Source organism: Arachis hypogaea, chromosome 2 (assembly GCF_003086295.3).
Source record: "Arachis hypogaea cultivar Tifrunner chromosome 2, arahy.Tifrunner.gnm2.J5K5, whole genome shotgun sequence".
Lineage (NCBI taxonomy): Eukaryota > Viridiplantae > Streptophyta > Magnoliopsida > Fabales > Fabaceae > Arachis > Arachis hypogaea.
In genome coordinates, this window is record NC_092037.1 from 38172185 (window position 1) to 38186560 (window position 14376).

The window sequence follows — 14376 nt, forward strand, 5'->3', positions numbered from 1 at the left end:
CTCACTTTTTCATCTTCTTCTTGCACTTTACAGAGCAACAATTTGGGGACGATTGATTTGGCCAAAATGAGAGAGGGATTATATGTCTTTGAACCCAATTTTGGTAAAAATTCATTCACTACACACTCCATAAATTCCATCCAATCTCCACCCATTACACCTTCCAATATATGGCATTTTCGTTTAGGACACCCTTCTGGGCAAAGACTTAATCATTTACATAAACAATTTCCTTTTATCTCTATGCATCATGATGAGGCTTGTGACATTTGTCATCTTTCTAAGCAAAAGAAACTTTCATTTTCTCAAAGTTTTAACAAAGCCAATGCAAGTTTTGATTTATTACATTTTGATATTTGGGGTTCATTTCGACAAAGTTCTATTCATAATCATAAATATTTTTTTACTATTGTTGATGATTTTAGCCGCTTTACATGGGTTACTTTATTAAAATCAAAAGGAGAAGTGCAAAATCAAATAAAAAATTTTATTACTTTAATTGAAACACAATTCAACTCCAAAGTCAAAACTATTTGTTCCGATAATGGACCAGAATTTATTTTACCTGATTTTTATGCTTCAAAGGGCATTATTCATCAACGTAGTTGTGTTGAAACTCCTCAACAAAATGGAAGGGTAGAACGCAAGCATCAACATATTTTGAATATAGCTCGTGCTCTTATGTTTCAATCTAATTTACCATCATCTTTTTGGTCTTATGCTGTTAGACATGCTGTTTATCTACTTAACAGATTTGAGATTATATTCAATCATCTACCAAATTATCATGACCTTAAAGTTTTTGGTTGCTTATGTTTTGTTTCTACCCTAATGGCAAATAGATCAAAATTTGATCCAAGAGCCAAAAAGGTTGTATTTATTGGCTTTCAAAGTGGTTTTAAAGAATATATTGTTTATGTTTTAGAAGATAAAAAAATTGAGATTTCTAGAAACGTGATTTTTTATGAAATGATCTTGCCCTTAGTCACAAAAAATGCCCAATTTCATACACTCAGCCCAACATTGCCAAATACACCTTCTCAAAAACAAGACTCAGTTAGTCTTCTAGTTGAACCCTCACCTATACCCATTGACCCAACTCCACCTAGTTCTTTATTTTCTCCAACAACCTCTCCCTCTTTCTCACTATCGTTACCTAGCCAAGTTGAACCCATGACCACTGAATCACTTTCAACACAGATACCCATCTCTCCTTCCGCACTAGACACCAATCCACCATCACCTTCTCATCCCCCGTCACCTTCTTCACCACCTGAGCAACCCCATCCTCGTCATTCCGACCGGCCTCACCAACCTCCAGCATATCTCTCTAATTACTTGTGTAATTCCTCTCTCATCTCTACAAATCAATCTCCCTCAAAGTGCAAGTATCCTTTATCTTCAGTCATGTCTTTTTCTTCTCTTTCATCTTCACGTAAAAGGTTTATTTTATCTCTACATTCTGACGTTGAGCCAAAGTCTTTTAAGGACGCCAATCAACACTCTAATTGGCGTAGTGCTATGAAAGATGAGTTGGATGTTCTTGAGCTGAACAAAACTTGGCGTCTTGTTGATTGTCCTGCAGGGGTTAAGCCAGTTGGCTGTAAATGGGTCTATCGCATCAAACGCAAGCCTGATGGTTTAGTTGATCGATATAAAGCACGCCTTGTGGCTAAAGGGTTCACTCAAACTGAAGGTGTTGATTTTTTAGAAACTTTCTCCCCTATTTTCAAGCCTGCCACCATCAGATTAGTTTTGGCATTGGCCTCTATGAAGCGTTGGCCCATACATCAGTTGGATGTCAATAATGCGTTCTTACATGGGGATCTTTCTGAGGATGTTTATATGATTCTGCCATCCGGATTTATATCTTCTCAACCGAATCAATGCTGTAAGCTACTAAAGTTATTGTATGGTTTACGACAATCTAGTCGTATGTGGTATGACAAACTTTCTCATCTTTTGCTATCTCATGGATATCAGCAGACCTCATCTGATTATAGCCTATTTGTTAAATTCATTGGTGATCAAATTTCTATCCTTATAGTCTATGTTGACGACATTGTTCTCACTGGTAATTCCACTTCTGAACTTGCTACCATTAAGTCTATTTTGCACCAACACTTCCGAATTAAAGACTTGAGCCCATTAAAATATTTTTTGGGTATCGAAGTTGCTCAATCAGAGAAGGGAATTTGCTTATCTCAAAGAAAATAATGTCTTGATCTTTTAGAGGATTCTGGTTTATTAGGTGCTAAACCTGCTTCTGTTCCAATGGATAATACCACAAGACTATATCAAGACAAAAGTTCCATGCTATCCGACCCTTTTGTATATCACCGTTTGGTTGGCCGTCTTATCTATCTCACCACTACTCGACCGGACATCATGTATGCAACTCGACAATTAAGTCAATTCATGGCATCTCCTACTGAATCTCATCTTCAAGCTGCCAAGCATGTGTTACGATATCTGAAAACTAGTCCCGGCAAAGGACTTTTCTTTCCAAGGGAATCAGAAATTCAGCTTCTTGGCTTCAGTGACTCTGATTGGGTTGGATGTCCTGACACTCGACGATCTTTAATAGGTTATTGTTTCTTCTTAGGCAATTCTTTAGTCTCTTGGAAGACCAAGAAACAAACCACCGTTGCCCGCTCATCTACGGAAGCAGAATATCGTGCACTTGCCAACACAACTTGTGAACTTCAATGGATACTAAATGTGTTACAATTTTTACGCATCTCCCCCATCCGCCCACCAGTTTTATATTGTGATAATTAGAGTGCTCTTCATATTGCTGCTAACCCAATTTTTCATGAATGAACCAAACATTTAGAGGTTGATTGTCACTTGGTTCGACAAAAAGCTCAAGCTGGAGTGATGAAACTTCTCCCAATTCCCTCTTCTGGGCAACTAGCCGACATCTTCACCAAACCTTTGTCTCCTCAACCCTTCCATCTTAATCTGAATAAGCTTAGTATTCTTGACATCTTTCATCCTCCAGCTTGCGGGGCGTATTAAATCACTCTTCTACCTCAGCCCATGACAACAATAAAGACGTCTCACGGCCTACAAATTCAGCCCAACAGAATACACAAATTCAATTATAATTTTAGTCTTTATCTTATCTTATAGTTATCTTTATCTTTATCTCTATCTTATCTTTATCTTATCTTTTATCTTTTATAGACTAATGCTCTATATATACTTAGTTTTACCTTCATAGTGAAATATTCAATCAATCAACAATCAATTTTCTTCATCTTTTCTTTTCTTTCATTATTATTCTTTCACAATTTTATTATCTTTGTATACTCTTTCCGTTTTATTACTTTCCACACTCCACAATACTTTTGTGCCTCTTTCAACATCAAGAATGCGCCCTTCTTCACCTTCTGCAACCTTTAGTCCCTTTCAACCTTTATCCTCTCAACCTACCACTTCGGACACCATGCCTTCAATAGCACCATATAGTACTACCTCTCCCACCACACTACCTTCCTCTTTATCACCTTTGTCTTTTCACCCATCACCCACAATAATTCCCATACCCCTTCGCCATAGTCACCGAGACCGACGACCACCCTCACATTTTTTCGGTTGCATCTATGGCTCCTCTCTCACGTACGTAAATTCTTCATCTTCAATGTGTCGATATTCCTTATCCTCTGCTATGTCTCTGTTTTATCTTTCTCCTTCTTACCAAAAATTTACTTTGTCACATTCTAAAATTGAGCCAAGGTATTTTCAAGATGCTCGAAATGCTATGAAGAACGGGCTTGATGTTCTTAAGTTGAACAAAACCTGATCTGTTATTGATTGTCCTGTTGGGATCGAGCCAATCGGCTGCAAATGGATATACCGCATTGACCAGTTGGTATTATTAAGAGGTACAAAGCCCGTCTTGTGGAAAAAGGATTTACACAAATTGAAGGGGTTGATATCTTGGAAACATTCTCTCCAGTAGTGAAGCCTACAACTATTAGATTAGTTCTGGCTTTGGCATCTATGAAGAATTGGCCATTCCATAGGCTTGACATGAATAATATTTTATATGGGGACTTATCAGAGGATGTTTATATGGTCTTCCCTCCTGGTATTGCATCCAATTCATGGCTTCTCCTAGTCAAGCACATTTTTAGGCTGTCACTCGTGTATTGCGCTATTTGAAAGCCAGTCTAGAAAAGGGTCTTTTTTTTCCAAGAGATTTCACCATTCAACCTTTAGGCTTTAGCAATTTAGACTGGACAGGATGCCTCGACACTCGTCGCTCCTTGACCAGTTATTGTTTCTTCTTAGAAGGGTCTTTAATTTCTTAGAAGACTATGAAATAGAATACTGTACCAAAGCTGAGTATCGTATTCTTGCCAGCACAACTTTGAGTTTTAATAGTTAATTAACATGCTGCAATTTTTTCACCTTGCCTCCAGTTTTTTATTGTGACAATCAGAGTACTCTTCACATTGCAACAAATTCCATTTTTCATGAAAGGACAAAACATTTGGAGGTTGACTGTAATTTAGTTCAACAAAAGGCTCAAGTTGGAGCGATGATAAAACTTCTCCCTGTTTATTTTTCAGGACAACTGGCTGACATTTTTACAAAACCACTGTCTCCTCATCCTTTCATTTCAACCTTTCCAAGCTTAGTATTTTAGATATTTTTCATCCTCTAGTTTGCGGGACATATTAAATCCATCTACTACTTCAATATATATATTTTCACTTATATCTCCTCTCTTGACTTTTAATAGTATGATCCTAACGTGGTGCTCTATGCCTCAATTGCTTCACTTAACAATGAAGCATAATTTTAAAGCCTCAACACCCCATTCACCAAAATATTTTATTCTTCTTTATCCCTTGTACATTCTTGTTACATTTTTTTCTACAGGTATATTTTTTAACCAATTTGCCTAAATTCTTTATAAAATTGCACTTTTGATTTATTTTCTATTTTTACTTGTATTTTGTATTTTTTTTCTTATCTTGATAATAATATCTTTTTCTGCTTCTAAAGTATTTCAGGTGGTATTTAAAGTTTTTCAAGCAATCTGCAACATAAGTATGGGTAAAAATTTTAATTATCTAACTAACGTCAAATTATATATGTACCACTTAAGCAAAATTAGTTAGTGCTATATGAACAAATTTTCTTTTAGTCATCCGGTCGATTAGTCTATCTAACTTGGCTCAATAATTCACTAGTCTAAAACTATTCCAATAAACAAAATTCATTCACACAAAAGAAGAAGATAGAAAAACATTAAGGGGAAAAAAGGCAACGGAAAAGAAATAACATAAACTCTACTAACAAAACATGAGTATAACTGAACTTAGTTGAAAATCGTTACTAAAAAAATTTATTCAGCTAACATTTTTGTATTAGTGTACTATATTATTTTAATTAACCGTCCACCCTATAAAATAGATTCACCATCCACCCTATAAAAGGTTAACTATATATATGTATGTGTGTCCGCGCGCGAGAGCCATTATTATTTAATTATGCATATTGTCCAAATGAGCCAAACTTTAGAATATAATCAATGTCACTAATAAATTTGCAATGCTTTTTATTTTTGAAGGTTTGCGATGATCGTCATTCAGAGTTGATTCCCTGCTTGGACAGAAATTTTATATATCAAATGAGATTGAAATTGGACCTTTCTTTGATGGAACACTATGAGAGACATTGTCCTCCCCAAGAAAGGCGATTTAATTGTTTGATTCCACCTCCACGTGGATACAAGGTAAGATAAGTTAAGTCTAGATAAGATATTATTTCTAAAATAAATGAACAAAATTATATATGAAAGAGTTTGGAATGGGCTAAAATACACACAAAATCATAAATATTAAAATACATTTGAAAGATTATTTTTTATGGACAAAAATATCATGTCATTAATAAATTTGTAAAATTTGAAATGTACTTTTGTCCATCAAAATCAATATTTTAAGTATACTACTTTGATATTTATGAACTTTGATGTGTGTGTTTTTGTCCATTCGGAATTCTTTTACATGTATTTTTGTCTATTTACGTTTTTATTAGCATATTGCCTGCTATAGATTGAAATTAAACATTTTTGTAGTTTTTGATGTCATAGGTTCCAATTAAGTGGCCACAGAGTAGAGATGAGGTTTGGAAAGTAAATATACCACATACTCACCTTGCACATGAGAAATCTGACCAGAATTGGATGATTGTAAAAGGTCAAAAGATAGTGTTTCCGGGAGGAGGAACTCATTTTCATCATGGAGCTGATAAGTACATTGCACATATGGCAAATGTAAGGTTTCTATTGTCTTTACTATTATTCATACACAACAAAGTGAGATCAAATGCGCATTATGTTTTTTTTAAACAGGTTTTCTTTCTTTTTTTATTAGCCTTATACTCAATTTTTTTTCTTTTGTGGTCTAACAAGAATTGAATTCTAGATACATTATGTCATAAAAGCTCTAATATTCTAAAAGTTTAAACTGATAGAAAGAAGCACATAAATAGTTATATCTCTAACAAATTTTAATGTAATTGAATTGATTTTCGATATCTAAATAATAAAAATACTATTTTTCTCTATACCAAACAATTTTATTTGATTTGTAACTCAATTCAGTGCAAATAATTTCCAGATTATTTTGATTCTAAATATGATTTTCTATATCCATTGTAAAAACCAATTGCTCTTATTTGCAGATGCTCAACTTTTCAAATGACAATCTCAATAACGATGGGAATCTACGCACAATTCTTGATGTTGGTTGTGGTGTTGCAAGTTTTGGCGGTTATCTTCTAGGATCTAACATCATTGCAATGTCATTGGCACCCAACGACGTACATCAAAATCAAATTCAATTTGCCTTAGAAAGAGGAATACCTGCCTATCTTGCTGTCCTAGGAACAAAGAGGCTCCCTTACCCAAGCAGATCTTTCGAACTGGCGCATTGTTCGCGCTGTCGAATCGATTGGCTCCAAAGAGACGGAATACTACTTCTTGAGCTGGATCGGTTGCTTAGGCCAGGAGGCTATTTTGCATACTCTTCTCCAGAAGCATATGCTCAAGATGAAGAGGACTTGAGGATATGGAGGGAAATGAGTGCCCTTGTAGGACGTATGTGTTGGAAGATTGCTGCAAAGAAGGACCAAACTGTCATTTGGCAAAAACCTTTGACGAATGATTGTTATATGGAAAGGGAACCTGATACCCATCCTCCTTTGTGCCAGTCAGATGATGACCCAAATGCAGTTTGGGGTGTTAATATGGAAGCTTGCATAACACCTTACTCTGAACGTAAGTACATTTTTCTTGCAACTTAAAGAGTTTAAGATTCAAAAAGAATCTTAAAATTTTTATCACATATATATCAAAATGCATATTAATAAGGGAAAATTATTCTAAAGGATAGTTAGGAAGATTTAATTATTAAAAAGGATCTTTAATACTAAAATTATTAAGAAGGGCCAAATTTTTTTATATTTAAAAAGAAAAACCAAATCTTTTTGTAAGGAAAAAAATATATCCTTAATTATTTTTTATTTATTTTTATAATCTTTAATATATGTTGTTTAATTCTCAACGCTATATAGATATGTATGAATATTCACTTAGAATTAATTAGTTAATTAATCTAAAATAAATTACTCTAAAAAATCGTTAGAGAGATTTAATTATTAAAATATTGATTCTTAACTATTTTTTATTTATTTTTTATAATTTATATATTAACAATTTTTATTTTTCTAAATTTTTAGTAATTTTGATTATTTATTTATTTTTTACTTTTATGATCTTTTGCTTTTTATTCTCGTTGGGTAAAGATCACAAAAAAAATAAAAATAAATAAACAATTAATAAAAATTACTAAAATTTAAAAAAAACAAAATTTATCAACATAAAAATTATTAAAAAATAAATAAAAATAATTAAGAATATATTTATCTTTTTATAAAAAGATTTGATTCGTCTTCTTAAATGTTATAAAAAAATTTCGTCCTTTTTAATAATTTTAGTATTAAAAATCTTTTTTAATAATTAAATCTTTCTAACAGTCCTTTAGAATAATTTTCCCTGTTAATAAAGATAATAATTTTTTTCTTAAAGAATAACAAGTAGAATAAATTGGATTTAATTTTTATAATGTTTTTCACAAGCATATCAGTTAATATATTCTTAGCTAAAGTAATTAGTTTTATACTTACTATATGCTAATTATAGAAAATAGGTTAAATTATTTTGTTAGTCGCTATAGTTTTTTTAAATTTAAGATTATATTTCTGTATTTTAAAAGTTTTCAATTGAATTTCTGTATTAGTTTTAAATTTATAATTAGATCTTTTTTAACTGTAAATGTTACGAAAACGATTTTATCCATCTCATACTACTAGCCAATATGTCTCAACATATTCTACTAACTTTAATATTTTTTGAACAACAAGAATGTGATTAAGGATTTAAAATTATTTTAGGGATTTAATTAAAAACTTTTAAGAAGTGTATAGACTCCATTATAACTTTAATAAAACTATATAAACTAATATAATAATTTAACCTAGAAAACATCAAAACATACATCTAATTGCAACCACATTTAAATCATGCAATATGAGTCCTAAGTAGCTAAACCTACTAGTAAGTTTCTCCCCCTCAACAAGATTTAACTGATATTGAAAACAAATCTTGAAATTTCAATTGAGTTTTAGCTACATATACCAGAGTAATGCATGGGCGCAAGAAATATCACCAACTAAAATTTTCTGGGTTTTATCATCAGATGACAACAGAGCCAAAGGTAGTGAATTAGCTCCATGGCCTGAAAGATTAACCAGTCCCCCTCCTAGGTTAGCTGATTTGGGCTATTCCAGTGACATGTTTGAAAAGGACATGGTAATAAAAGTTTGCAGTTCGTTATTTGTTGTTTCTTCTTTGCTTATACAATTAGAAAAATAATTGTGCTCTTAACTTTTTTTTCATTTGGTACAGGAAACATGGCAAAGAAGAGTTGATCATTACTGGAGTCTTTTTGGTCCAAAAGTCACATCAAACACTATAAGGAATGTGATGGATATGAAAGCAAGCATGGGTTCCTTTGCCGCTGCTCTTAGAAGCAAGGATGTTTGGGTGATGAATGTTGTACCCCATGATGGACCAAGCACTCTTAGGATTGTATATGACAGGGGTCTCATAGGATCTACCCATGACTGGTATTTAGCTCAATCTATTTTACTAAAATATAAATATATGACACCTTTGAAGTTTCATATGCATTTGAATCATACATATAGGGTGCACTTGTTTATAAGTATAAGACACAAAAATAAAAAATCATATTTAATTTGATAGATAAATATGGATATAGATATTATGTCAAGCACTGAATTAATATATTTTGTATCCATCTTACTAGGAAGGATATAGAGACACTAGTAAGAGACAATTTATTTTTTTATTTTTTTATTATTCCTATCAATTTTTTTTATAATTATTTTTCTTTATTATTATGTTTTTTTCTTTTAAATTTTGTGTGAAGAAAAAAATAGAATAAATTAAATTTTCATAATAATTCTATCTTATATTTAGTTTATTAACAAATAAAATATAAAAATATTAACTTTTTATGTCTTTATTTTTTGTGTCATATTTTTAGTGTTTTATTTTGTGCAAGTTTTAATTTAGTCTTAATTCACAATATTTGATTTGCTTACATGTACCCATTGAGTAGCCATCTTGAGCCGTTTATTTTGTTTGTGAATGTTAAACAAAGTGGAGTACTCAATAAAGATTTTGATTAAACTAAATAAGCAAGATTTAATTTATTTCTCAAAATTAAAATTTTTGTAAAAAATGCATTCTAACAGGTGTGAAGCATTTTCAACATACCCTCGGACTTATGATTTACTTCATGCTTGGACGGTGTTCTCTGATTTGGAGAAGCGAGATTGCAGTCCAGAGGATCTTTTAATCGAGATGGACCGCATGCTTCGACCAACCGGTTTTATTATCATCCACGATAAACAACTTGTGATTGATTTTGTGAAGAAGTACCTTACAGCATTACACTGGGAAGCAATTGCAACTTCAGAATCCAACTCTGACGATGGCAACGAAGTAATTCTCGTTATCCAAAAGAAATTATGGTTGACAACTGGGAGTGTTGATACAGATCAATAGGATAATCATATGCCTTCTATGTTTCATTTCCTCTCTCTCTTTTCTGTTATCTTTTCCTAACAGGGATCAAAACCGTGCGTGTATGCCCCTAGTGTTGAATGCATTGAACAACTTTGAGTTTTTTAGCATTACATAATTCTTACATTGTTTTCTTATCTCGCTTCTTTTTCTTCCTTTTGCTTCCTTTCATTCATCTTGTGGTGGTATTAATTTAAGTTACATGGCATAGTAGCTATGATGCTTCTTAGGCTCTTTACTTCTGTATCACGTAAACTTTTCAATAGTTAACACAAAATACAGTTAGGTGTTAGGACTTGTCACCCATATATAGCATAAGCTATGTCTAGTGATTACGACTTCGACTTAGAAGGGGAAAACCGCAAACTTTTAAGATTGATGCTTTTCTAACAAATATATGTGTTTTTGCTAAACAAGAAAAGAGTTATGCAGGTCTCTGATTTATAAAGCTACACAATTCATAAGAATTTAGCCTAGTTGATTTGATGCCACTTATCAAGTCTAGATTCAAAAATTAAGAATTATGAGAATTAGTTTTTAAGCTTAATTCAATTAATCAACTTTTTAAAAAGGTTAAAGGAATTCAAGTCAGAGAAGAATTATTTCCCAACATATTCAAACCCTTTGAGATGAAGAACGAAAATCTTTTCTTAAGAAGTAATCAATTGCATCAATTAGAGGTAGAAAAACTATTGCATTAATCCATAGAACTAATAGAGTTCCTAGCTTTAACCGAAAAGAATTAGTTGCTTATGTTCTTCGAAAAATCCTTAATTGTCAAAAACTAAAAACTGCCAAAGAAGAGAAGAGGTCAGAACCCTCTTCCGTTATATACTAATCCTAGACAATTAAAATCAAATTCAAACTTCAAAACAGAAAATCAAAATTAAAGTGAAATCAAATCCCTTTCATAATTGCTCCCTCTTCTATAAAGATCTCTCTCTTAATTGCTTTTAATCTTCAATTAATGTTATCTTTGAAGGATGACGGACGGAAAATTGTCAATTAAGAATTTATAAAAAGAATAACGTTGTGAGTACAGTCCTTAACTGGCGAAAATTCCACTTATCAATTTTAAAAAGATGTCACAATTAAAAATAAAATACTGGGAGTAGAATTTCCAGGTCGTTTCTCAACAAGTTGAAACAATGTGCGAATTATTGATCAGGAGTTTTCTGAGAAATTTATGAGATTTGAAAACGGAAAATAAATAACTGAAAATTAAAGCAGTGGATGATAACAAGATGTGTTGTGTATTTAACATAAGAAACCTTGACTAGGAGAAAATTAATAGGAATTTCTATCCTTATTGGTTTTTCCAAGAATAATAGAGAAATGGTTGTTGCTTCTATTTGGTTATCCTTTAATTAATAAAGCAGAGTCAAATAGGCAACTAACTTCGATTCACAAGTCCTAATCGCTTCCCAAGGAAGGATTAGAGTTAGTGATAATCCAATTGGCAGCCATTTCCAATTACCTATTAACACTTGAGTATTCCAACTCAAGGGTTCCCTATTAATCAACTCCAAAGTCAAGTTGGGAGCTCTACTCTGTTGATATGAATGTCATTTCCACAAACATATGAAGGGAGTAGAGAAAGGAGATGGTAATTAAAATTAAAATTAATAAAACTAAAATTGGGGATGGAAAGTAATTGAAAGGAATTCAACAAGTAATAGAATTAAAACTGAAATTGGTTCATTATATTAAGAAATATAAAATTAAGAAAATCATAACATGAATCCAAGCAATTGAATGGAAAAGCACAAGAGTAAGGTAAGAGAATGGCAAATTATAATGACGAAGACTTCCACCAAAGGCAGTAGCAACTCTCTCTCAAGATCCAATCCAAGCAAAACTAAGAAAAACTATGAAAAACTAAGAACCCTATGAGAGCAAGTGTTTTTCTCTAGAATTCCCTAAAACTAAAACAAAAAAATTCAGAATGAAAAGTGTCTCAAGTCTTAGCTACACCCATGCATCTATTCTGGACTTTCAGACCTAAAATTGGGTTAAACAGGGGCCCAGAAATCGCCCCCGGCGAATTCAAATATGCAGCATGTGACGGCCTTCCACGCGTACGTGTCGTCCACGCGTGCGCGTCGATGTGCATTCCTCTAATCACATGTACATGTGTTATACGCGTGCGCGTCGCAGCTTTTTCTCCTAACCACGCGTACGCGTGCTTCGCGCGTGCGTGTGCTTCGCGCATGTGCGTCATTGCTTGCCCATGAAATCCTTTATTCCTTGTCTTCCTTCCTCTTTTACATGCTTCTTTTCCATCCTCTACGCCATTCCTACCCTGTAATCTCTGAAAATACTGAACACATATCACGACATCGAATGGGAATAAGAGAGGACTAAAAATAATGAATTTAAGGCCAAAGAAGTATGTTATCAATCATAGCACCAATTTGGGAAGGCAAATGTAAAACCATGCATTTCATATGAATAAGTGTATGAAAGATTGATAAAATCCACTCTATTTAGCACAAGATAAACCATAAAATAGTGGTTTATCAAAGGACTTTTGATTGATCATCCAAATGGTTGAGAATTTGGATAAAGGCTGGCCTTGATTGAAGTCTTGGGAGATGCACTTAAGCCCACGTACCACTTGAGATTTCTTGTGTGCCACATGAAGCAAATTTTGGGGTTGGAATGCTCTTTGTTAAGCTCACGCACCACGTGAACTAAAGCAACATTGTACGTGAACCAATTTTCCTTTGATTGTGGCTCATGAATGCTCCCTAGCATTGTGTCCGTGGTGAATGTCACGTACCTTGTAAAAATACACTCATGCGTACGCATACATGCATGCATACGCATGCTTGCCAAAATCTCTTGTCATGCGTACGCGTACCACACATGTGTACGCATGATTGCTACGTTCTACGTGAGATCTCTCATGTCCCACGTGAAAAGTGATATCCATGCGTACGAACGCTTGCATGCGTACGCATGATAGGTGAATTGCTCCCAACATGGTACATGATCTTTACCACTTTGCACATCTCTCTCTCTTCTTCAAGCGAAGCTTTTGTTTATCTCAAGGAGTATTTTTCTTGCCACAGAAAGTATTCTGCTTGTCACAAAGAGCTTTTTGTTTGTTGCTCTCCATCCTCTTTTTTGTTCTATTTCTTTTTGTTTGTCTTTCTAAAGCTTCTTGTAATCAATGAAATTCAACTAATCAAAGTAATGTTCATTCTAACCTTAAATTCATTTCTTATTCAACAGGAATTCTTAGTAGATCAATTGAAATCAAGAAAGAAAAGTACTAATGATGCGAATGCATCACAACACCAAACTTAAGATCTTGCTTGTCCTCAAGCAAGCAAAGAAAATAGAAAAGAGACCAAAGTTGAATTAAATAGATTGGAGTTAAATTTTTCTTGAGGTTCATGCCTTCTTAAGAAGTGGGGTTTAACAACCTTTGTGATCATCTTGGATACTTTGTATCTGCAATGAGTCTTGCCTTTCTAGGAATGGATGATTCCTCAGAGTTGAGACTCAGATAATATTATGTGATCCTTTTTTAAACTTTTGGTTGATCTTTGGAGTTTTTTGTTTCATATCAGAGAGCGTTTTAGGTTGGCAACTCTAAATGCTCCGTTCTCAAGGCAACTCTTGATTGTGGGCATTCGATCGGTAATCCCGAGCCAGTTGGCTCAAGTTACTGGGTGATGAGGCACCCTTCGGACCTAATTACCTGAGCCACTCCTTGATACATTCACACCACAAGCATATGGTTAAAGACTTTAAATTCCCTTCCATTGGTGTCCATAACCTCTTTGGGTTTCTAAGTGCTCTGCCTTAAGGGGACTCTTGATGGTGAGTTTTCGATCAGCAATCCCGAACCAATTTGTTCAAGTTACCGAGTGATGAAGCACCCCTCGGATCTAATCGCCCAATTTTTATCCTTGGACAATCACACCACAGACATCTAGTAAGGCTCTTTAACCATTGATGCTCAAAGTTTTGCAACCTTTGATCTTTATCTTGATTTTCTTTCTTTGTTTCCTTGGTTGCTATTTCTTTTCTCTCTTTCTTTTTCAGTTCAAGTTCAAGGATCTTTTCTTTTGGTCAAAGATCCCATGATACTTTTCTAAGTCTCATGCTCAGAAGAATCATTCTTTCCCTTTCATGCAATATCATTGTCTCTTGGCTCACTCTATGAAGAT

General features: G+C 33.5%; 1 protein-coding gene across 1 annotated transcript; it reads left to right on the top strand.

Annotated features, from left to right (window-relative positions):
* The first annotated feature begins 5593 nt into the window (after positions 1–5593).
* Positions 5594–10332, top strand: LOC112724236 (probable methyltransferase PMT1). The gene is made up of 6 exons (XM_025775403.2): positions 5594–5752; positions 6113–6295; positions 6706–7300; positions 8781–8893; positions 8990–9210; positions 9865–10332. Exons 1-6 carry the CDS (start codon positions 5648–5650, stop codon positions 10175–10177), a joined length of 1530 nt encoding a protein of 509 aa, XP_025631188.2. The 5' UTR covers positions 5594–5647; the 3' UTR covers positions 10178–10332.
* Positions 10333–14376: the final 4044 nt, after the last annotated feature.